Source organism: Sciurus carolinensis, chromosome X, assembly GCF_902686445.1.
Source record: "Sciurus carolinensis chromosome X, mSciCar1.2, whole genome shotgun sequence".
Taxonomy (NCBI): domain Eukaryota; kingdom Metazoa; phylum Chordata; class Mammalia; order Rodentia; family Sciuridae; genus Sciurus; species Sciurus carolinensis.
Window position 1 is genome coordinate 110,418,321 of NC_062232.1, and position 24,303 is coordinate 110,442,623.

Sequence of the window (24,303 nt, forward strand, 5' to 3'; positions counted from 1 at the left end):
ATTATTTAAAAATAATTAGGAATTCACCAAATCATCCAATAGTGAGGCTCACCTTGGAATAAAGATTAATCAGCCTTTTTGTACCCTATTTGAATATAACCAAATATCTAAGGATTCCAAGACATGTGATTAAAAGAATTCTATTATGAAAGGAAGTGTAATGGTTAATTTGAAGTGTCTACTTGACTGAATTAAGAGATGCCAAGACTAAGAGGCTCCTGGGTGTGTCAGTGAGGGTGTGTCTAGGAATGATTGGCATGTGGGACAGAGAACTGACTGAAGTGGAGATGCTCCCTAAGCATGACAGCACCATCCAATAGTTCGAGACTTGGATGTAATAAAAGAAGAACAAGGAAGCAGCAGCAGATGCAACTCAATTCTTTGAGTGGGTTCTTTTTATTTTATTTTATTTAGTTGTTGGTTTATTGTGGTGCTGAGGATCAAACCCAGGGCCTCATGCATGCTAGGCAAACACTCTAACACTGAGACATATCCTCAGCCCTTGAATAAGTTATTGATTGCTTCTGTGATCACATGAGGACACCAGACTCTCGCTCCTTCGCTTTTCCAAAGTGGACTCTGCCAGTGATTCTCCCGGGAGTTTCCAGAAGCCTTTGGTCTTCAACTGGGGTAGTATTGTTGATCCCTCTTGTTCTGAGGTTTCAGCATCTTGGGCTGAGCAGCTCCTGGTTCTTCCAGCTCTCCATCCTTCAGATGGCCATTATGAACTATCCAGCTTCTGGTTGTGTAAGCCAATCCAATAAATCCTCTTTTTATAAACATACCTCCTGTTGATTCTATTCCTCTAGAGAACCCTGACTAATACAGGGAGAAATCAAAGTGAACAAGAAAAAAAAAACCTGGAAAAGAGATTGCAGGTAATCATTAAATTTTTCAGAATTATAAAAGAAGATATTATAGTTATTAAAAAGAGCAATATACTACCTAAAATGAACCATCAATGAAAGCGCTCTCAGGAATTATAAATGATAGAAGAAATAAAATTTCAACAGAGGTAGTAGAAATGAAGTTGTAGAATTCTTACAAAAACCAAAGAAATAAAAAAGTATTTCTTAAAATAGAAGATCAAACCAGGAAGTTCAACTTTGGAATTCCAAATTTTCTTGAAAGAGAACAGAGAAAATGGAGGGGAGGAAATCATCATAGAAATCATTCAAGGGAAACTCCTAGAACTGATGAAATAGTTTCCAGATTAAGAGGTACAAATGAACACTAGGCAAAATTTCCCACACTATGGCATGCTATGTTGAAATTGTAAAATTACAAACTGGAAACCAAGAAATGATTATATTTGAATGATGGAAGTTGAGTAGAAAGGCCAAGATGATCAAGGACCACAGAGATGACCATAATTACTTGGCAATGTATACCACTACTATATTCAAAGCATCAAATTTTCCCTACTATACCCTAAAAGGACATCCAGTATTCAAATATTTTTCTCTATCTTCACTGTACTGTCTTAGCCCAACCCACTCTCATCTTTGTTGTAGAGTACTACAATATGGTAACTATAATAATCTACAACTGGGATTGCTGCTTCCACTGTTGCCCTCTATAGTCCATTTTCCAGAAATCAGCCAGAAGCTTCTTTGTAAAGTATAAATTAGACCCTTTCTCTCCCCCACTTCTTACTAATTAAGTTCCAAGTTTTCAACTCTATATAGGATGACAGGACATAATTAATCTCCTTGAAGGCTTTGTATTGCACGCAGAATTAAATCCGAACTGCTCACCACAGACTTCTGACCTCATAATATGATCCTTGATTACCTTTTGACTTCACTGTTTTTCTCACTACTTTTAAACACACTGATCTTCTTTATGTACTACATATATACCCAATACATTTAGATATAACTTATTTAAAGTAGTTACTGACCTAGCAATTCTCTTGTATATTTTATTCATAGCAGTTATTACTAACTGAAAGTATATTATTAAATTCATTTGCCTATGTATTTATTGTCTGTCTTCCCCTACTAGATTGCAAGTATTGTAAGAACAAAAAATGAATTAATCTTTCTTATTCATCACTGTACCTCGCATTCAGAACAGAGTCTTACATGCCATAGGTGCTGAATAAATAGTGACTTAATTAATTTCTTATCTGCAAAGAGTTCATGTTTCTTAAGGAACACAGTAACAAAATAGAGTTACAGGATACATGTGGCAATATAGTGAACATATTTTATGGAATTCAAAAGGTAGCTCATGGCTAAGAAGAATCAGGTAAATCATACTCATACCCAAAAAGAAGCCAATAGTTTTGAATCTGTTGTATGTCTTCCAATATCTCTATTTCTATGATTGAAGATTAGTGACAAATATTCAAATAGAGTGTTACTTTGTATATGTGTGTGTGTGTGTGTGTGTGTGTGTGTGTGTGTGTGTTTGCAAGAGGGGGTAGGTTGATATTGGAGTTGGATAATCAAGCCCAGTTCTTCACCTTAAATGAAATAAAATGTGAGTTACCCTGAAAAAAAAGAAGACCCCTAAAAATACACTCTCTTTTCAATTCTCAAGAACTTATAAACTTAGATTGGTGATATTGGATTTCCTTTCTTTACAGGACATGTGACAGCCTCTGTTTAAGAAATAGTAATTGTCTTCATCTACTGCATCTGCAATAACAAAACTTTCTCACAGTTTTGGAAGCTGAAAGTGCAAGATCAGGTTGCTTAATGTGGTTGCTATCTGGTGAAGGCTACTTTCTATCTTGTAGAAGGCAGCCTTCTCCTTGCATTCTGACTTGATGGGAAGGAGGCAGAACTAGCTGTCTGGTGTCTCTTTATATAAGGGTATTAATCCCATCATGAGAATCCCACTCTCATGACCTCATTGAGACCTAATCTCCCTACAAAGCATCGTCTCCAAAATACTATCACATGAGGGGTTAGGCCTTCAATGTATGAGGTGGTAGTACAATTAAGTATACAGCAGCAGTGAATGGAGAGTGTTTTAGTTGGCTTTTTCAGAGCTGTGACTAAAAGACCTGTTGAGAAAATTTTAGAGAAGAAAAAGCTTATTTGGGGGATCATGGTTTCAGAGGTCTCAGTCAATAGATGATTGGCTCCATTCCTCAGGCCTGAGATGAAACAGAACATCATGGTAGAAGAGTGAGGTAGAGGAAAGTGGCTCAGGACTTGATCAGGAAGCAGAGGTAGGCTCCACTTGCCAAATACAAAACATACACCCCTGGCATATCCCCAGTGCCCACCTCCTCTGGCCACACCCTACCTGCCTACAGTTACCACTCAGTTAAAGGAATTAATGCACTGATTGGGTTAAGGCTCACATAACCCAATCATTTCATCTCTAAACCATCTTGCATTGTCTCACACATGAGTTTCTGGGGACAACTCACATCTTACCATAACAGAAAGGAAAGAGGGAAAGTGGTCGGAAGGACTATTAGGGAATTCAGTTTACAGGATAGAGTTCATAATCACATTCCCTTCCAGATTTGTCTATCTGAAGCAGTATGACATTTTCAATTTTCCAACTCATAGCACTTCTATCTCTATCTTACTACCTTTCCAAACCATTATATGATCAATATAAAGACTGACATATTCTAACATCATCTGGTGAATTGCATAACTAAGGAAGGAAGTTTTTTGTGTTTAACAGATAAGACATCTAATGCCCATACTAGGGAAATAATGTGTTCAAAGTCACACTGAAAATAAGATTTCAAGCCAGGTTTAGGATATGTAGCTCTTGTCTACCAGCAGAAAGTTTTTCCCTCCGAGGAGGTGGTTGTTGTCCCAATAGACCCAGACCTTGTGTTGTTTCTAAGGGAATTCAACAGAAATTTAAGGATTGATAAAATGCTGGGTCACTCTGACCCTCACTCTGTACTCCCAATTCTGTCTTTCTGGATACTTTATGGAAGTACCTGAAAATCAGGAAGAGTCCCCCACTTTTCCACAAGCCTTCAAATCTCATTAAAAAGAAGTACACTCTGTACTTGTTCCCTTGGCACTTCAGGTGGCAGAATTTCATCCTTTCCCAGGCCAATTAGAAGCTTGCAAGCACCTTGTTCCCCTGCCAGCTGTCTAAGGACAACATGCATCCTAAGACCCACGTGACAATAAATATTACTTAACATAGACTAATAATTCCATAACGGAAATGAAAATATCAAATTACTTCTGAAATTGAAAAATTGAATGCAAACGAACCCCTGTGATGTCCTGATTATAAAGCAATTATGGGTGTGGGAACTGTCACCTTCCCAAGCCTTCCAAGAAGCCTTTTATGACAAACACCCTCCCTGACTGGTCAGTTGCTCCACTTTTCATTCTATTGTTGTTTTCATTCAGTTTTAAAAGCATTTGGGGATATGAAGTTTTCCATGTACATGTATTTGCTCTACCTAAGTAACGTGTGCTCCATATAGATGCTCCCAATGATGGTCTTTATGTGTTCTAAATTTTACTTTCCTGCATCCCTTTTTACTGAAACAATATTCTGAAGTTGTGGGGAAGCACAGAACTAAGGGTTAACGAAATATGGCTAATGCATAAAATATAGCATGCTGATCATTAGGGAGTACCTGAGAATGAAACAAAATATGATTCTTCTCAAGAACATATAAATGTAGGAACACTTCTATAGGGGATAATAAACAAAAATCTTGATGCCTGGGATAAGATGGGGTGAAGATGCTGCTAGTAATCTGGTCATTGGTCTCTTGGTGTTTCCTTTTTGCTCTTAAAGATATTTGTGGAAGAGGAGGAGAAAAAAGGTAAGTCATTGGATCCATGGGTCTTCTCTGCCAATTGGGTTGAATTTGGGGAGAAGAAAGGAGACCTATTGGATACTTTTCTTGTATCACTTCCTCTTTCCCAATCCTGAAGAAGAGTTTCAATACTACCTTCTTTCCCTATTAATGAAGAAATGAACAAACAGATAGCCTGGAGGCTCATTTCAGAGAGGTTTAATAAGCACAGATTAACTTCAATGTAGTTGACGAGCTCATAACTGTGCCTAGTGTTTTTCACAAACTTATATTGAGTATGTTACTTAAAGCTGTTTTCTCCCCTTGCTCCCCATTCTCCCATTTTCTCAAACAGGAGCCTACCCCCACCACCATCTCTAGGTGACCCCTCTTAGATAACACACTCTTCCAAAATAAACCCCCTACCCCCACACACAAGATAAGTGAACAGATTAGGCAGAATGTAATTTTATTGTCATGAACTCTATGCTGAAAATTGGAAAACTTCATGAATTATACATCAAAACACATACACAAAACCACTGCGTTAGTTGAAAATAAATTGTACTATTTCTACTACCCACTTTCCAGTCATATAACTATCACGCTTCCATCACAATGTGCATAAATGTACCCAATTAGAAATCATAGAATTGTCAAATGTCAGAGTGGGAAGGGAGTACAGAGATAATTTAGTCTAACCTCCTCATTTTACAGAGGATGAAACTAATACCCAGAGAGAGGACTTTCCAAAGGTCACTCAGGTAGTTGAAAACAAAAAGACTTAAACCATGTGCATGTTTATGATCCTCTGCATCAAAACAAACAAATACATATTCAAACAAGAACTTAAGTATATATGGATCCATTTCCCAAATGAGGAAACAACAATCATTTCACAGCAAAAATGACCCTATTCATCATGTCTGAATGTCCCTGTTCCTTTCTGCACTGCTTTGCTGTTTGTCAATTCCCAGGACACTTCCCTTCCCCTGCCTCTGAACAGCCCTCATGAATGAGCAATTCCTAAATGCATTTGCTATGACGTATGCAAAGGCAGCCAGTCAGAGAAAAGGTCAGTGTCAGTGTCCTCTGTTTCCAAATATGCCTCTTTAAAAAATATCAGACATTATAATACTGAATACCAATTGCCTGAAGACTTACAAATCTCCTCTAGGAAAGTCCAAGAATCCTGAAGAAATGGCAAATCCAATGAAAGTTGTTATGTGATTTACCAAACTGAAAAAGGAACACAAAAGGAGCATGAGGAGACACCATTTTTCTACTGGCCTTGGGAATTGTGATGACAAGTCTGCAAGTGCCAGACATGACTTCTCATCCCTCTGTCTTTGTACTCAGTCATTTCTCAGGTGCCTCAGAAAATCACACAGGTCCAAGACATGCTCTCTGGTCACTAGAAATAGGTAGTAAAGTCTCTAAGGAGCTCAGAACAGAAAAGTGAAACCAAAAAGGAAAAAAGCAATTATTTACAGTCATTTTGCTTTGTATTTCTGATATTTGCATTTCTGGTACTTGTTAGTCTGCTCCAAACTGAATTTTTCATAAAACAAAATCACATTTTTATTTTTCTTGGATGTTGCCAGACATCATTAATCAGATGATATTCACAAACATCTTCACATTGTGCACAACCCACACTGCTAGTCTGACCTTCCACCACTCCCTCCTGTGCTATAACCAGAGTGGACAACGCTAAGTTCCTGCACAAGACTTGTTCTTTAAGGCCTCAAACTTCTTACCTCTATATATTTAAAAATGATGATTCAAATGCCTCATACTTCTTTTCATTCTTCAAAATTCAGTCAGAAATTCACTTTGTCTTTGGGCTGAGGGTATAGCTCAGTGGTAGAGCATTACCCAACATGCATAAGGCTCTGGGTTCCATCCCCAGCACGACACAAAAAACCACTTTTTTGTTTGCGTCTTACATGATCCTTACTGTCACCACAAATTAATTCTTCTCTATTTAATTTTTATTCTTCTGCTAATTAAATTGTTCTCAAATTACTGAATACTATTCTTCAGGCACTGTTCTAAGCATTCAGAATACAGTAGAAGACATATATGGTCCTTGTCTGCATAGAATTTATAAGATAACAGTAAAGATAAGTAGTTGCAATAAATTTTTTCATGGGAGACGTATAAGTGGCTATAAGATGTCACTATAAAGGATCTAACCTAAACTTTAGAGATGATAGAAGGTCTGCTTGAAGAAGGAGCATTTAAATTGAGATCTGAAATCAGAATATGAGTTAACCAGTTGAGGAGATGATTGCTTTCCAGAGAATACAGGCATAGGGGTGGAGGAATGAGACAAGAAGCAACTTGGAACTTCAAATAGAACTGAAAGAAGGGAATGGTGGCACAACACAAGAACTCAGAAGACCAGGCATTATAGATCACATTAGTAATTTTGAGCCTTAAACTAAGAGGAACAAGAATTCACTGGAAAGTATTAGCATGAGGACTGTTCAGAGGGAACAAAAGTACATACAGAGTCATGATGACTGGAACTGGATGATAGAGTTGGATCTATTTGAGAGACATTGAAGATGGAGGACCTATAGGACTTAAATAATCGGATCTTAAGAAAGAGAGATGGAAGATGTTAAAAATAACAAAAGCTGATAGTGTTATAATTTATTGAGGTAAGGGAAAATGCAGGAGGATCAAGGTTGGTTTAAGGTGGTAGGGTTCGTAGGCAATGAATTTGGTTTTCAATGAGGAGCTTAGGAGATCTCCTAGTGGAGAGAACAAATAGTAATTTGGATGTAATGCTTTAAAGCTCAGAAGAAAGAGCTAAACTAGAGATAAGAGACTGAGAATAAAGATAGTAAATGAAGTCATGGAAGTAGATAATTTTATTCTAGGGAGAGTTGAGTGGGCAGGGAAAGCCCTGTAACAGCACAACAAATATTTTAATGTTATGTGGAAGATCCATAAAAAGAGATGCAGAAAGAATGGTCAGACAGATAGAAGGAAACCCAGGAGAGTGGGGGTTCTCCAAACTCAAAGAAAGAGTATACATTAAGAATTGTAATCATCTGAGGTGAATGTTGTGGAGTTGCCAAGAAGAGTGTATTTAGCAACAAGAGTGTCATTGTGACCTTATCAAAAACTATTTTAGTAGAGTTGTGTGGGGCAGAAGACAGATTGGAGTGGGTTGAGGTGAAGAAATGGAGACAGAAATGTAGATTACTCAAGAAATTTGTATTTAATGGTAGGAGTGAAATTGTTTAGTAACTGATCCTTCAACTGAGTAAAAGGATCCAGGGGGGTTTGCTTTGTCTGTTCGAACCTTGGAAAGACTATAACATATTTGAAAACCAAACGAAGAGTCAGTAGAGAAGGATTGGTTGACGATACTGGCAAGAAAGAAATTAACTGATGGCATAAGTCTCTTGCAAAGGCAAACAGGAATGGGATCCAGAATATGGGTGGAAGAACTGTCCAGTAATGGAAGGATATCCTTCTATGGTAAACTGAAAGAAAAAGATTAGTTAACATGGCTATAGTCTCTAGGTTCCAAAGTAGAGTTGTCTTGGGTTTAGTGGTAGAGGTTGGGAGGTAGAAGTGAATAGGTGGTGAGGACATTTGCTGAGATTGGTGGGAAGTGAGAGTAATATGAAATTTGAGAAGATAATATCTGGTCAAGTTCTCTGTATGCCCTTTTTTGTTCTATAGCTCCCTCATAATTACTAAAGGAGAGTGTAATGCAGTGGTTAAGAATACGAGGTCTAAAGCAAAAATTTTGGTATGAATTTGACTCTACTACCATTAGGCTGTGTGGCATTGATTGAATTACTCAAATATTCTGTCCTCAGTTCCCTCATCTATGCAAAATGGGTCATAAATTTACCTACCAATTTTATCATAAAATAAATTTAATGAGTTAATACATAAGAGGAGCTCTAAACAGTGCCTGACAAATAATAATAACACTAGTATTACTTTTGTTATTAAAGCTCTTCAAGTGTCACCTGAATTGGTTTGTCATTGGATTACATGGAAATGCAAGATAGACCCATTATGTACGAAGGAGGGTGGTTTTTTTTTTTTTTTTTTTTTTTTGTGGTGCTGGGGATTGAACTCAGGGCCTCATGCTTGCAAGGCAAGCACCCTACCAACTGAGCTATATCCCCAGCCCGGTTTTTTAAATCAAAATTTGATATTTTAATTTTCTATCTAGAGTAAAAACACAACAGAAGCAGAGTTTGCTTTTATACTTGATTATATATAATTTGATATATCCCAGGAAATCAGTGAATACAATATATTCCAGTAGGGAGGACTTGGTCCATAGAGGATGGAATTGAGAACGATTTCTAATAAGGAGCCTTGAGGATTTTGTTCTGAACCCTAGGGTGATCCTTTTTCTAAATCCAGAAGCAGAGACAACACAAACCTGAGGTCTTAAGTTCTGTTCCAGCCCTCTTTTCTGTCTTATTTTTTTTATATTAGGAGGAGTAAAGTTTCACTTTGTGGCTGAAAAAGTCACCAACTGTTTTTTTAACTGGATAAATTGGAACTGCTTCTTTCTGGAACAGCTTTGGAAATAGCTAGAGAACATCTGGGTAAGTTTCATAGGAGGGGGACCTCAACACCCACAAACATTTGTTTCCCCAGTACACTGCAAAAGTATTGTGCCAACTTTGTGAATTGAATATAGTGGTTGAAAGACTAAGGATAGGTATATGCTTGGTTGTGAAAGATAGTGCCAGCTTGTGGAGAATAGATGAGAGCAATCAGTTAAATGGACCTAGCTGATATGATGCCTTGAAGGTCAAGTCAGGAACGTGGACTGTCAAACTTTGCAAGTACAATCTGCATTAATGAAAAGCCTAGATTACCTGTACATAATAATATGCCACTTTATTATTTTCAGTACATTCTGTACATATGAAAAGGCTAAGTGTTGCCTAGCAGAGGTCCCACCAGACCTGATCCTGCCTGATTTATAATTAGCACATTTATTTGTTAGTATGCAAATGAGTACTGCTATGGCACTTAGGAAAAATGTATTATTAAATAAGTGCAACATTCTTCCTGTAATCTTGCTCCAACTGTTCATTAGTGCCACTAACCTCTTTTTTCACAGAGGGTACAAAGGTAAACAGCAAACCTGTAAAAGTATGTGAATTTACACAATGGCGATCTAGTTGTGTTAGACTGGGAAGGTGGCATAAAGATGTGGCAGGCATGTAAATAAGCAACAAGTATGTGAAATGGATCTCCCAGCAGCATATAGAAGAGCCTAGAAAAGGTGCCAATTGAAATAAGCAAAAATAAAGCTTCCCATTTGTAAGTACACGTGCTCTAATTCGGACTTACACAGATACAGCAAAACAACAACAACAAAAAAGTTTTGGAGTCAAAAGTCAAAACCTAGCTCCACCACTTATAACTGTATAACTTTGGCTGAGCAAGCTCTTATGTGCCTAGAATAGAGGTGATGCTCCACAAATATTATTTTCTGACTCTCCCATACATACATGAAAATATTAACAGTATAGAGGCATCCTAGCATAGTGATCAAGCAAGTTGACTCTGAAGTCATACTGACTGTGTTTAGAATGCGAATTCTACTACACTTTATGTCAATTTGATCAACTTAACCTTTTTATTTGTTGGTTTCATCCTCTGTAAATTGAGCGTTTTTAATAGTCTTGTTTATCTTTTAAGGTTGTGGTGAATATTTGATAAGATAATCCACATAAAGCACTTAGCTGAGTGCCTACGACATAGTAAACCCCAAATAAATATTAGCTCCTAAAAGTTTTCTTCATTTTTGCTTATGCCCAATCAATTTCACTAAAAAAATATTATCCGGTTAAAGACACTAAACATTACCTCTATGTTGCTTAATTCAGTGGACATTCCTCCATGACTTTTGCAGCATTTAATGTCGACTACTTTCTACTTGTTGAAATGTGAAAAGAGGGAAGATTTCAGAAAGATGCGAGCAAATTACTTAAAAGATAAATTTTTGGATCAAATGCTGAAAAGAGATGTTGTATCTCTGCCTCTGGAGCACCAAAAAGTGATCAGCTAAATCATCACATGCATAGTCATCTGCCCAAAGGCAGAGGCTGGTTCAGATATCTCTAGGGGTTTCTTTTTGCCTTTAGAGTCTCAGTCTTCCAAATTAGTGAATGATAGCAGCTACTATTTGTGCACAAATGGATAAAATTCAGGCCTGGATATGTTACACGTGTCACTGTAATGCCCACACTATGGAGAGTATCTAGTTTACATCCTTGTGAAGTAGATAACTCTTCAATTTTTAGACTTGATGCTTTAGAGGCTCAGAAAAGGTAGTTATAAATCTAGAATGTTCTTTTTCCATTTATTTACTTATTCTTTTATAAATTTAACCAGTATTAATTTATTTCCTACTATGTGCTAGGCACTGCCTATAGCACTGATGTACAGCATTGAACATAGAAGATAAAATCCATGCCCTTGAGATACTGGTGTTTTGGTAAGGGAAGAATATAAGCCAGGACTGTTTGGTTCCAAGGCCTGATTCTATTCTATAATCTCATATAAGGCACAGATGGGCTTTTGTGTCACATTACCATTTTACAATGAAGTTCAATTTTTCCTTTTTTAGACACAGCAGAACCATGCACCAAGGAAACCAAACTACTATCTCTGAATTCTTCCTCCTGGGACCTGCAGTGGGGTCTGAACAGCAGCAGATCATCTTCATGCTGTTTCTGTGCATGTATCTGGTCACCGTGGTAGGAAACTTACTTATCATCCTGGCTATTATCAGTGACACTCACCTCCACAGTCCCATGTACTTCTTCCTTGCCAATCTATCCTTCACTGACATCTGCTTCACAACCACTACAGTCCCCAAAATGTTGGCAGACATTCAAAGCCAGAGTCCAACCATCTCCTTTGCAGGATGTCTTACGCAAATGTATTTTTTTATGCTCCTGGTGGACTTGGACAATTTCCTCTTGGCAGCCATGGCATATGACCGGTACGTTGCCATCTGTCACCCATTACACTATGCAGCATTACTGAATCCCAAGTGCTGTGCCCTATTGGTTGTGACTCCATGGGTTATTTCCAACCTTGTCTCAGTACTTCATCTCAGTCTGCTGAGTCATTTGACTTTCTGTGATCAGAGAGCAATCCCACACTTCTTCTGTGACCTGGAACCCATATTAAGGCTTGCTTGCTCAGACACACAAATCAACAACTTGCTTATCCTAACTATTGGTGGAGCAGTTATCTTCATCCCCTTCATTTTCATTCTTGTCTCCTACACCCTTATTGGCAGCACTGTGCTCAGGGTTCCAGCAACCAAAGGGAAGTGGAAAACATTCTCTACATGTGGCTCCCACCTCTCAGCTGTGTCACTTTTCTATGGATCCATTGTCTGGGTCTATTTTCTCCCCTCTTCTGCCTACTCGGCAGAAAGAGATAAGGTAGCTGCTATCATGTATACAATTGTAACTCCCATGATGAATCCCTTCATCTACAGTCTAAGGAACAAAGACATGAAAAGAGCATTGAGGAGACTGTTCAACAGAAAAAACTTCTTCTGGAGTTGGTGAATTCTGCCATAAGACATCTTTATCAACTTCTTTGACCTGGATGAGCTCAAAGACGATCCAGGGCCTGAGGCTATCCCACTCCTTTAGCAGTTTCCTTCCCATCTATTTCCAGACCCTAGACTCTAGATCAGACTCATTTCATCATAAAGAAATACACTAAAAATATCAAATGTGCTCCTTTATTCCACAGTCTTCACCACTTATAGAGTTTTCCCTGAATAAACTCATGAGTGTGTAGTTGGTGCATAATAATTGCTCTCTGATTTTTTGGTTTATGTTTCCTTTCTCCCTTTAACAAACCTTATGTACTAGATTGTAAATATGAAAAGAGAAAAGAGGGGAGAAGGGAAGGAGAGCAGAGGGAGGGAGAGAGAACGTGATGATGATAGCTCAAAATACCTTATAGATAATGCTCTGTTAAAGTATAAAACTTCCCCAAAAGTGTACAACTTCCAGATTATAACTTGGATCTCACTATAACTCTCACTATAATTATTATAGTGTTCCCATTTGCTGTGTAAGAAGAAAAAAGTATGTACTAGGAGAAGAAAAAAACTAAGGCAAAACCAATCATGTGTCTTATCATGCTTTAAGCCCCATAGAGTGTATCCTATAGAGTGTATCCTATATAGAGTGTATCCTATATAGAGTGTTTAAGATTCTGTACCACTTGAATTCACCTACCTTTCCAAGAGAATGAAACATAACTTACTACCTTTCCCACCCATCCTTGGCATACTGTATGTTAGGTACATAAATTTCCATGAACCATGTCTCTGTACATGTTATGCCCTCTCCTTGAAGTATCTGTTCTACTCTCTTCCTAAAGACAGTTAGTGCTTTCTTTGAGCTCCATCTCAAGTGTTACATCCTCTGTGAACTCTTTCATGTTTATCACACATTTCTAAGAACAATTACTTCTTTCCTCTAGGCTCCTATAGCATTTTATTTCTTTCAATTTTAATTTAATTTAGTGCTCAGGGTTGAACCTAGAGCCTCATACATGCTAAACACATGCTACACTGAGTGATACCTCTAGCCACTAGCACATCAATGAATACTCCATGAAGCATATTATATCACTAAATACAGTGAATTATAATTACCAGAATATTTGTTTGTATATCCAAATACCTAAAATATCCTGAGCTCTTTGGAGGGGTACATAACTATGTTTCATTCAGCTTTGTAGTTCTATTTTAGATTAAAGTAAGTGCTCAGCAAGATGGATTGAATAAGGAAGTTGTCAGTTGTTCAAAACAAAAAAGTTAGTTTTAGTTTATCTTCTGTTGACTTTTTTAAATGAACTTTAGTGTCCCACCACTACTAGGATCTATGAAATTGGTTATACTAACTTCTGTCTCTTAGCTATGCCCATTCACCATATAGGACATTTAGTACTTAAAACGTTCTGGGACAGAAGTCTGTGAAAGTGACATAATACAAAGATGCCAGGAGTTCAAAATAAATCAAGAAAGACACAAAGACAATCAGGAATTAAACGTACAATAATATGAAGGCTTGAGACACACAAGGATTTTTGTGAGTGTGTGAAAGTAAAGACCTGATGCCTGGGCCCTTTCATGTCATAGCTGTATAATATGCTAACATTTGATAATGGAATAAACTTTAGGCTTTTCATTGACCAAATGTATCCCATTGAGTTATACTATCCAGGTTGAATAAAATTGACTCTCTTTTTTTAAATTAAGGCTCCTTCCTTCTAGGTCTATGGTTGTGGCTTTCTAGTCACACTAACAAGAATGGTCTAGTCAGTGCATTATATTAAGTGTAGTTTTCAGACAAGGGCTAATGACAAAACTACTTGTTACTGGTAAACAGAGAACTGAGAAAAAATAAGTTTAGAAATTGAGAGCAAGCATTTACAAGCATAGAGAAATTTCATATTATCATAAAATTTTTATTTTATTTTATGAAATTATCAGTGTATGAAAATTGGGTTACAAAATAAAAATTGGCTATTTAACACATTTTGAGAAGCACTGGCCTTCTCTACTTCTCTTCCTTCTCCTCCTTCTCATCATCCTCCTTTCCTTCTCCTCTTCCTCCTTATCCTTTATCTTCTTCTTTATAAAATCTTTAGCAGGATGCTCTATGACAAATATATTTTTGGCCAATGCAATTAGGATTTAATATTGATTCAACAATTTTAAAAATGAATTAAGGCAAATGGATGAAATTGGAGAATATCATGCTAAGTGAGATATGCCAATCTCAAAAAACCAAAGGACAAATGATCTCGCTGATAAGTGGATGATGACACATAATGGGGGGTGGGAGGGGCTAGTGTTAGGGTTAGAGTTAGGGTTAGGGAGGGGGGCAAGAATGGAGGAAGGAATGACTTATAGAGGGAAAAGAGGGGTGGGAGGGGTGGGGGGAAGGGGAAAAATAACAGAATGAATCAAACAGCATTACCCTATATAAATTTATGATTACACAGATGGTATGCCTTTATGCCATGTACAAACAGAGAAACAACATGTATCCCATTTGTTTACAATAAAATAATAAAAAAAATGAATTAAAGCAAAGAGTCATTAAGCGCTCCTATACATGCATATCCTTAATACTTTAGTTTTTGAATATTTTATTTTGAATTACTAACCAACCTAGATGCCCCTCAATTTTTTTTTCTTTATAAAGAAAAGAGGTTTATTTAGTTCACATTTCTGGGGATTCAAGAGCATAGTGCCAGCATCTGCTTAGTTCTGGTGAGAGGACTTCAAGGCAGGTTGTATCATAGTGGAGGGAGTCTGTGTGGAAGAGGTTACATGGCAAGACAGGAAGCAAGAGAAAGTCCTAATAGCCAAACTTGTTCTACAACAATCCATTCTTTGGAGAATCAAGCTACTCTGAGAAACCAACATTAATTTCTTTCGAAGGCAGTGCCCCCATGACCTATCTACCTTCACCAGGTTCACCTCTTGAAGTCCACCACCTCTTAACACCACCACACTGGGGACCGTGCATCTTTGGGAGGATATACCCAAACCATATTTGTTTTTTTTTTTTTTTTACATAGGGCAATGATGTTTATTTTTTTTTCCTTCCCCCCCATCCCTCCCACCCCTCTTTTCCCTCTATACAGTCCTTCTTTCCTTCATTCTTACCACTCTCCTTATCCCTAACCCTAAACCTAACCCTAAACCTAATGCTAACCCCTCCCACCCCCCATTATATGTCCTCAACCGCTTATCAGCGAGATCATTTGTCCTTTAGTTTTTTGAGATTGGCTTATCTCACTTAGCATGATATTCTCCAATTTCATCCATTTACCTGTAAATGCCATAATTTTATCATTCTTCATTGTGGAATAATATTCCATTGTATACATATGCCACAGTTTCTTTATCCATTCATCAACTGAAGGGCATCTAGGTTGGTTCCACAATCTGGCTATGGTGAATTGAGCAGCAATGAACATTGATGTGGCTGTATCTCTGTAGTATGCTGATTTTAAGTCCTTTGGGTATAGGCCAAGGAGTGAGATAGCTGGGTCAAATGGTGGTTCCATTCCAAGCTTTCTGAGGAATCTCCACACTGCTTTCCAGAGTGGCTGCACTAATTTGCAACCCCACCAGCAATGTATGAGTGTTCCTTTTTCACCACATCCTCGCCAACACCTATTATTGCTTGTATTCTTGATAATCGCCATTCTAATTGGGGTGAGATGAAATCTTACGGTAGTTTTGATTTGCATTTCCCTTATTACTAGGGATGTTGAACATTTTTTCATATATCTGGTGATTACTTGTACATCTTCTTCTGTGAAGTGTCTGTTCATTTCCTTAGCCCATTTGTTGATTGGATTATTTGTATTCTTCGTGTAGAGTTTTTTGAGTTCTTTATAGATTCTGGAAATTAGCGCTCTATCTGAGGTATGGTTGGCAAAGATATTCTCCCACTCTGTAGGCTCTCTCTTCACATTTCTGATAGTTTCCTTTGCTGAGAGAAAGCTTTTTAGTTTGAATCTATCCCAGTTGTTGATTCTTGCTTTATTTCTTGTGCTATGGGAGTCCTTTTAAGGAAATCTGATCCTGAGCCAACAAGTTGAAGATTTGGACCTACTTTTTCTTCTATAAGATGCAGGGTCTCTGGTCTGATTCCGAGGTCCTTGATCCATTTTGAGTTGAGTTTTGTGTAGGGTGAGAGATAGGGGTTTAATTTCATTCTATTGCATATAGTTTTCCAGTTTTCCTAGCACCATTTGTTGAAGAGGCTATCTTTTCTCCATTGCATATTGTTGGAACCTTTGTCTAGTATGAGAAAATTGTATTTATTTGGGTTTGTGTCCATGTCCTCTATTCTGTACCATTGATCTACCTGTCTATTTTGGTACCAATACCATGCCGTTTTTGTTACTATTGCTTTGTAGTAGAGTTGAAGATCTGGTATTGCAATACCCCCGGCTTCGCTCTTGCTACTGAGGATTGCTTTAGCTATTCTAGGTTTTTTATTCTTCCAGATGAATTTCATAATTGCTTGCTCTATTTCTGCAAGGTACATCATTGGGATTTTAATTGGAATTGCATTGAATCTGTATAGCACTTTAGGTAGTATAGCCATTTTGACGATATTAATTCTGCCTATCCAGGAACATGGGAGATCTTTCCATCTTCTAAGGTTTTCTTGAATTTCTTTCTTTAGTGTTCTGTAGTTCTCATTGTAGAGGTCTTTCACCTCTTTTGTGAGATTGATTCCCAAGTATTTTATTTTCTTCGATGCTATTGTGAATGGGGTAGTTTTCCTAATTTCTCTTTCTGAAGATTCATCACTTATGTATAAAAATGCATTGGATTTATGAGCATTGATCTTGTAACCTGCTACTTTACTGAATTCACTTATGAGTTCTAAAAGTTTTCTGGTGGAATTTCCAGGTTCCTCTAAATATATAATCATGTCATCAGCGAACAGGGATAGTTTGAGTTCTTCTTTTCCTATTCGTATCCCTTTAATTTCTTTGGTTTGTCTGATTGCTCTGGCTAGAGTCTCAAGGACGATGTTGAATAGAAGCGGTGAAAGAGGGCATCCCTGCCTTGTTCCAGTTTTTAGGGGGAATGCTTTCAGTTTTTCACCATTTAGAATGATATTAGCCATGGGCTTAGCGTAGATGGCCTTTATAATGTTTAGGAATGTTCCCACTACCCCAATTTTTTCTAGTGTTTTCAGCATGAAGGGATGTTGTATTTTATCGAATGCTTTTTCTGCATCTATTGAAATAATCATGTGATTCTTAACTTTAAGTCTGTTGATATGGTGAATGACATTTATTGATTTCCGAATGTTGAACCAACCTTGCATCCCTGGGATAAAACCCACTTGATCGTGGTGCACTATCTTTTTAATATATATTTGTATGCGATTTGCTAAAATTTTGTTGAGAATTTTTGTGTCGATGTTCATTAAGGATATTGGTATGAAATTTTCTTTCCTTGATGTGTCTCTGTCTGGTTTAGGCATCAGGGTGATATTGGCTTCATAGAACGAGTTTGGTAGGGTTCCCTCCTCTTCTATTTCATGGAATAGTTTGAGGAGTATTGGAATGAGCTCTTCTTTAAAGGTTTTGTAGAAATCGGCTGAGAACCCATCTGGTCCTGGACTTTTCTTTGTTGGTAGGCTTTTGATGACCTCTTCTATTTCATTGCTTGAAATTGATTTATTTAAGTTGTGTATGTCCTCCTCGTTCAGTTTAGGTAATTCATATGTCTCTAGAAATTTGTTGATGTCTTCGAGGTTTTCTGTTTTGTTGGAGTATAGATTTTCGAAATAGCTTCTAATTATGTTTTGTATTTCACTCGTGTCTGTTGTGATGTTTCCCTGTTCATTCCGAATTTTAGTAATTTGAGTTTTCTCCCTCTTTCTCTTTGTTAGTGTGGCTAAGGGTTTATCAATTTTATTTATTTTTTCAAAGAACCAACTATTTATTTTGTTAATTTTTCCGATTGTTTCTTTTGTTTCGATTTCGTTGATTTCGGCTCTGATTTTAACTATTTCCTGTCTTCTACTACTTTTGGTATTGGTCTGCTCTTCTTTTTCTAGTGCTTTGAGCTGTAGTGTTAAGTCGTTTATTTGTTGATTTCTACTTCTTTTTTTGAATGCGCCCCATGAAATAAATCTTCCTCTAAGTACTGCTTTCATAGTGTCCCAGAGATTTTGATATGATGTGTCTTTGTTCTCGTTTACTTCTAAGAATTTTTTTATTTCCCTCCTGATGTCTTCTGTTATCCATTCATCATATAATAGTGTATTATTTAATCTCCAGGTATTGAAGAAGTTTCTGTTTTTAATTCTGTCATTTATTTCTAATTTCAATCCATTATGATCTGATAGAGTACAAGGTAGTATCTCTATCTTCTTGTATTTGCTAACAGTAGCTTTGTGGCATAAAATATGGTCTATTTTAGAGAAGGATCCATGTGCTGCTGAGAAGAAAGTGTATTAGTTCTTTGTTGGATGGTATATTCTATATATGTCTGTTAAGTCTAAATTGTTGATTGTGTTGTTGAGATCTATAGTTTCTTTATTCAATTTTTGTTTGGACGATCTATCCAGTAGTGAGAGAGGTGTGTTAAAATCGCCTAGTATTATTGTGTTGTGGTCTATTGATGCCCCTCAATTGATGAATGGATAAAGAAACTGTGGTATATATATATGCAATGGAATATTACTCAGCCATAAAGAATAAAAATATTATGGCATTTGCAGGCAAATGGATGAAATTGGAGAATATCATGTTAAGTGAGATAAGCCAGTCTCAAAAAACCAAAGGACGAATGATCTTGCTGATAAGCAGATGATGATACATAATGGGGGGTGGGAGGGGTGGTGGGAGGAAAAAATAACAGAATGAATCAAACACCATTACCCTATGTAAATGTATGATTACACAAATGGTATGCCTCTTCTTCATGTACAAACAAGTTGTACCTCATTTGTTTACAATAAAAAATAAATTTTAAAAAAGGAGTCATTTGTAAAATCTAATAAAAAAATTAAAAAAATAAATGTAAAGATATATTCCTCTGCTAGTCTTCCGATCCAGGGCCAAGACTCCATCTTTGACTTCACCCATAATACATCATCTTTGGCTACCAGTTTCAATTTCTTTAAAATGAAATAAGAACTTAAATAAAATCCCAAGGCAAGTTAAGTCCTCCTTGGGGAGTTTTCTATTTTGTCCCCAATCTTTTACATCTAATTCAGGAATATTATTTTTAGAGATTGTTATTGAGCAATTTCAATGCATATAATTTAGTTTCTATAGAAACAACTTTTTAACCTTCATATTGCATTGTCTCATATACTTTTATTTAAATTTAGCTTACATAAACAAGTGAAAATATCAAATGGGCTTTGGGGAAAATACAAATAATCTGGTAAAATAATCCAGAGTTGGTGGGCAGGACCATAATAGTGTGAACTTAATAGAGACTAGCCATCTTGCCACAAATATTTTTCAGGGCATAGCCATTGGCTGTAAAGTTTTGTGCAGGGAATGGACAGTACCTTTGATCTACAGAGTTTACAGCAAGGTCTGTAAAGAGAGAGGTTAGTGTATACAAGAACAGAGTGACTCTGATAACAGCTGATGCAGAGGCCCCAAGGGGCCACTCTTTCAGGCTACTCCTCATTTTATGTTGGCTCATAGGTAGAAATTTTGTGTCTAATAGGAAACAAAAAATTTTATTAGTGACTTAGATTGCCTCTTAAGGAATATCTCCTCTTGTATCTAGCCCTCTCTAATCACCCAACACTCTTGCATATATATGATTTTTTCAGACTCCATAAATATACTTACCAAGGTGATGAGGGACAAGCAAAAATTAAGGTATAGAAGAAAAGAAGTACTAGGATGGGTCTGTTCTCATACCCAGAAAATAAGATTTCAGTTCAGATGATACCATAAGGCCAGAAAAGGGTCCAGAGCAGATCATGTTTGGACTAAGGTATTGGGGAAATGACAGAATATCCTCCCCTATAGTACCTGAATTGCAAATGGTACTACCAAAGAGGAGGTCCTGCCTCTATACTACTAATTTTGCATTTGGGAGGAAAGGGGGCATTTTGGAACATGTGGCTTCAAGGAAACTGAAGTTGTGTCTTCATCTCTGAGGCCCTTCTCCAACCTAGTGCCATTTACATGGTAGGAACTAAAATAATTTGAGAAATGAATGAATAAAAATTTGCCTGTAAGTCCAAGACCTTGGGTAAGACTATAAGTGAGTCTGGGAATTCAGATAAATTAATCACCCTGATCTCAAAGAATCTGGAGTTTCCATAGATATTATTGTATATTACATGGCCAGAAGAAATTCATTTGTAGATAAAGTCAATAATAGCTAAAAGGATATGATATTTTAAGTATCAAAACATAAAAAGGAAACATACCTGGCATACTTAAAATATTGCACATGAAGAAATGAGGAAATCCAATGCCTTTATTATGTATGTATATACTAATAATGCTCTCAATATCCAAAAAGGGAAGGTTGACCTTATCCCTTAGAGATTATAATCTATGACAAACAATCTTTAGGCAGACCACTCAACAATCAAGAAAAAGGCCACATAAAATAAATATACTAATAAATTAATGATGCTTTTACACTGTGAACTAGCAAACAATGGAATGTTAAATTATGGTGAAAGAGATTGTAAATCAATAGGCACAGAGACAGATAGAACTGGCTTTTAGTCCTAATTCCTCCAGTTCTTAGTTTATGACCTTGGGAAAGTCACTTCATTTATTTAGCCCTAATTTCTACATGTGAAAAATGATACATATTTTAACTATCTTAGTCATTTGTTTGGAGGATTAAATAAAATATTGACTTTAAATTGCCTGGCACATAAACATGATTATTAAATGTGAGTCCCCTCTTTTCTATTTTTTAAATTGTTTGCTCTGTTTAGTTATAAATGACAGAGAATGCATTTTTGACTCATTGTTCACAGATGGAGTATAACTTCATTTCTGTGGTTGTATACGATGTAGATTCACACAATTCGTGCAATCACACATGTACATAGAGTAAAGATGTTAGTCTCATTCCACCATCTTTTCCACCCCGACCCCTCCTTTCATTTCCCTCTGCACAATCCAAAGTTCCTCCGTTCTTCCCTTATCTGCCCACACCCCCATTATGTATCAGCATCCACTTATCAGAGAAAATATTCCGCCTTTGGTTTTGGGGGAATTAGCTTATTTCATTTAGCATGATATTCTCCAACTCCATTCATTTACCTGCAAATGCCATAATTTTATTTTTCTTTATGGCTGAGTAATATTCCATTGTGTGTGTGTGTGTATATATATATATGTATGTGTGTGTGTGTGTGTGTGTGTATTGTGTGTGTGTGTGTGTGTGTCTATAGATATATATATCTTAGCTTCTTTATCCAGTCATCCATTGAAGGGCATCTAGATTGGTTCCACAATCTAGCTATTGTGAATTGAGCCAATTGCTAGAGATGTTGAACATGTTTTCATATATTTGTTGATTGATTGTGTATCTTCTGTGAGATGTCTGCCCAGTTCTTTAGCCCATTTACTGACTGGGTTCTTTGTATTCTTGGTGTGAAGTTTTTTGAGTTCTTTATAAATTCTGGAGATTATTGCTCTATCTGAAGTGCATGTGGTAAAGATTTTCCCCCACTCTGTAGGCTCTCTCTTCACATTATTTACTGTTCCTTTTGCTGAGAAAAAGTTTTTTAGTTTGAATCCATCTCATTTATTGATTCTTGCTTTTATTTCTTGTGCTTTGGGAGTCTTGTTAAGGAAGTCTGGTCCTAAACTGACATGATGAAGATTTGGGCCTACTTTTTCTTCTATTTGGTGCAGGGTCTCTGGTCTAATTCCAAGGTCCTTCATCCATATTTTTTTTTTTTTTGCGGTGCTGAGGATTGAACCCAGGGCCTTGTGCTTGCAAGGCAAGCACTCTACCAAATGAGCTATCTCCCCAGCCCTCTTGATCCATTTTGAGTTGAGTTTTGTGCAGGGTGAAAGATAGAGGTTTAATTTCATTTTGGTGCATATGAAATGCCCTCTTTTCCTTACATGTTTAGGATTTGAGAGCCCAAAAAGACATTAATCCTATTTCAAGTCATCTGGAAGTTTATCTCAAGGAGGAGAGCAATTTAGAAAGCTGTCCAAAAGAAGGAAAGAAAATAAACTGAAAGTAACAATAAATGTGGAACAAAAATAGAAGAGCTGTAATCAAAGGGAATTTTCAAGGTACTAGAATTCTGTATCAAATATTAAGGAAAAAAAGAAATTTCTTATACATCTTCTTATGTAGTTCTTACCCAGTCTGGTCTTGAACCCTATAAAGAAACCTTTTCAAGAGATACATCATTTCCATTTTCTTAAATAATAGATAATGGAGTTTAACAAAGGAATTATTTTCATGTCAAAAATAGCTATGTCCTGATCTTGGTTGCAGAGAATAGTTGGAAGAATGTTGTATGTGTAGGTAAATATAATGGTGCCATTGAAGAAATGATAGCACTCAGGTATGAAGAAAAATTAAGAAAAACTGGCTTTAACTGCTGCTGAGAGGAATGTCAAGAGAGTAGCAATGATGAACGTGTAGGAAAGGATTATCAGTAGAGAGTTGATCTGGATGAATCCCCCAATGGGAAAAAAATGAGTAATTCATTATATGAATGTCTGAGTAAGAGAAGACCAAGAATGGGGAAGTGTCACAAAAGAAGTTACTGCTGATGTGGACCCATACAAGTCAAATATAAAGACTTAACCCCCTAAAAATGCAGTATGTGTAACTCCATGTCTGTAGCATGCCACCATTAAATGCATACAACAAAACCTGGGACATGGTGACAGAATAGAGCAGGAGATACACAATATAAAGTTTCTAGGCAAGGAAGTCTAGAAGATATCATTCACTGCTCACAAACAGCAAAAACATCAGCATTTCAGTCACACAACAGGAGGAAATGGTTTTCTCTGCAAAAAATCACCAATATCTTGGATACTATGACACAGGGCAAACAAATCTCTGAAGGATATCCAGAGGAAGAAATACACAGTAGTGTGGTTATGTCATTCATGTTGATAAGCATCAGAAAATTTAAGGTTTGTACCAAAGGAACTGCATACACATGCAATATGGAAGAGTTGGATTTGAGAATCATATGTGCTTCCAGATAATATGAATTCTGTCATCAAATTTTATCAGCTAATTGATTCTTTTGTTCATTCTTCACCACAACTGCTACATCATATTGACTCATAAGAAGAGGAAGTACTGGGGACTGATGTAGAGCAAATTATATTCCATGTATGTTATAATTGTGTCAACATGTACCACACTATTATGTATAACTATAATACAGTAATAAAAACATTAAAAATAAATTAAAAACTATTAATAAAGTAAAAAAAGGATGTTCCATTGGTAGACATAACAGTTATAATTTCTGTACACACACACGTACACACGCACGCACACTTGTTAATGGAGATATGAAGATATTACATTGGAATATAGACTATTGCTGAATACAAGAATGCAGGTCTTTTTACTGGAAGTCCCATTCAGAACTCATTTGGGCAGCCAGTGGTTAAGTTGGCATGTGATGTCATTCAGATCATTGCATAGTCCCATAGCCTCTCACCTTACTACATAGAACATAGCCTGAAGTTTTGGACACAGTAGATGCTTTGAGAAATTTTTTATATTCTTTGGCTATGCACAACTATGAGGAAAATAACCACAAAAAATCATCCATAATAAGGAAACCATATTTAGTAAAAAAGCATTAATTGTGAAGGTCATGACATTTTCTAGCCCACTTGTATTTTGTATATTTCAATATGCAGCTTTTAAGTACTTGGCTCCTAAATTTCATTAACTCATTCCATGTACATTTATTGAAGACCTTGCCTATGTCAGGCAATGTCTAATTTTATAAGATGGAAGC

The 24,303-nt window shown here is 36.7% G+C and overlaps 1 protein-coding gene across 1 annotated transcript; it reads left to right on the top strand.

Moving 5' to 3' along the window:
• Positions 1-11,373: 11,373 nt before the first annotated feature.
• Positions 11,374-12,339, top strand: LOC124972456 (olfactory receptor 1468-like). The gene has a single exon (XM_047536875.1). It carries the CDS (start codon positions 11,395-11,397, stop codon positions 12,337-12,339), a length of 945 nt encoding a protein of 314 aa, XP_047392831.1. The 5' UTR covers positions 11,374-11,394.
• Positions 12,340-24,303: the final 11,964 nt, after the last annotated feature.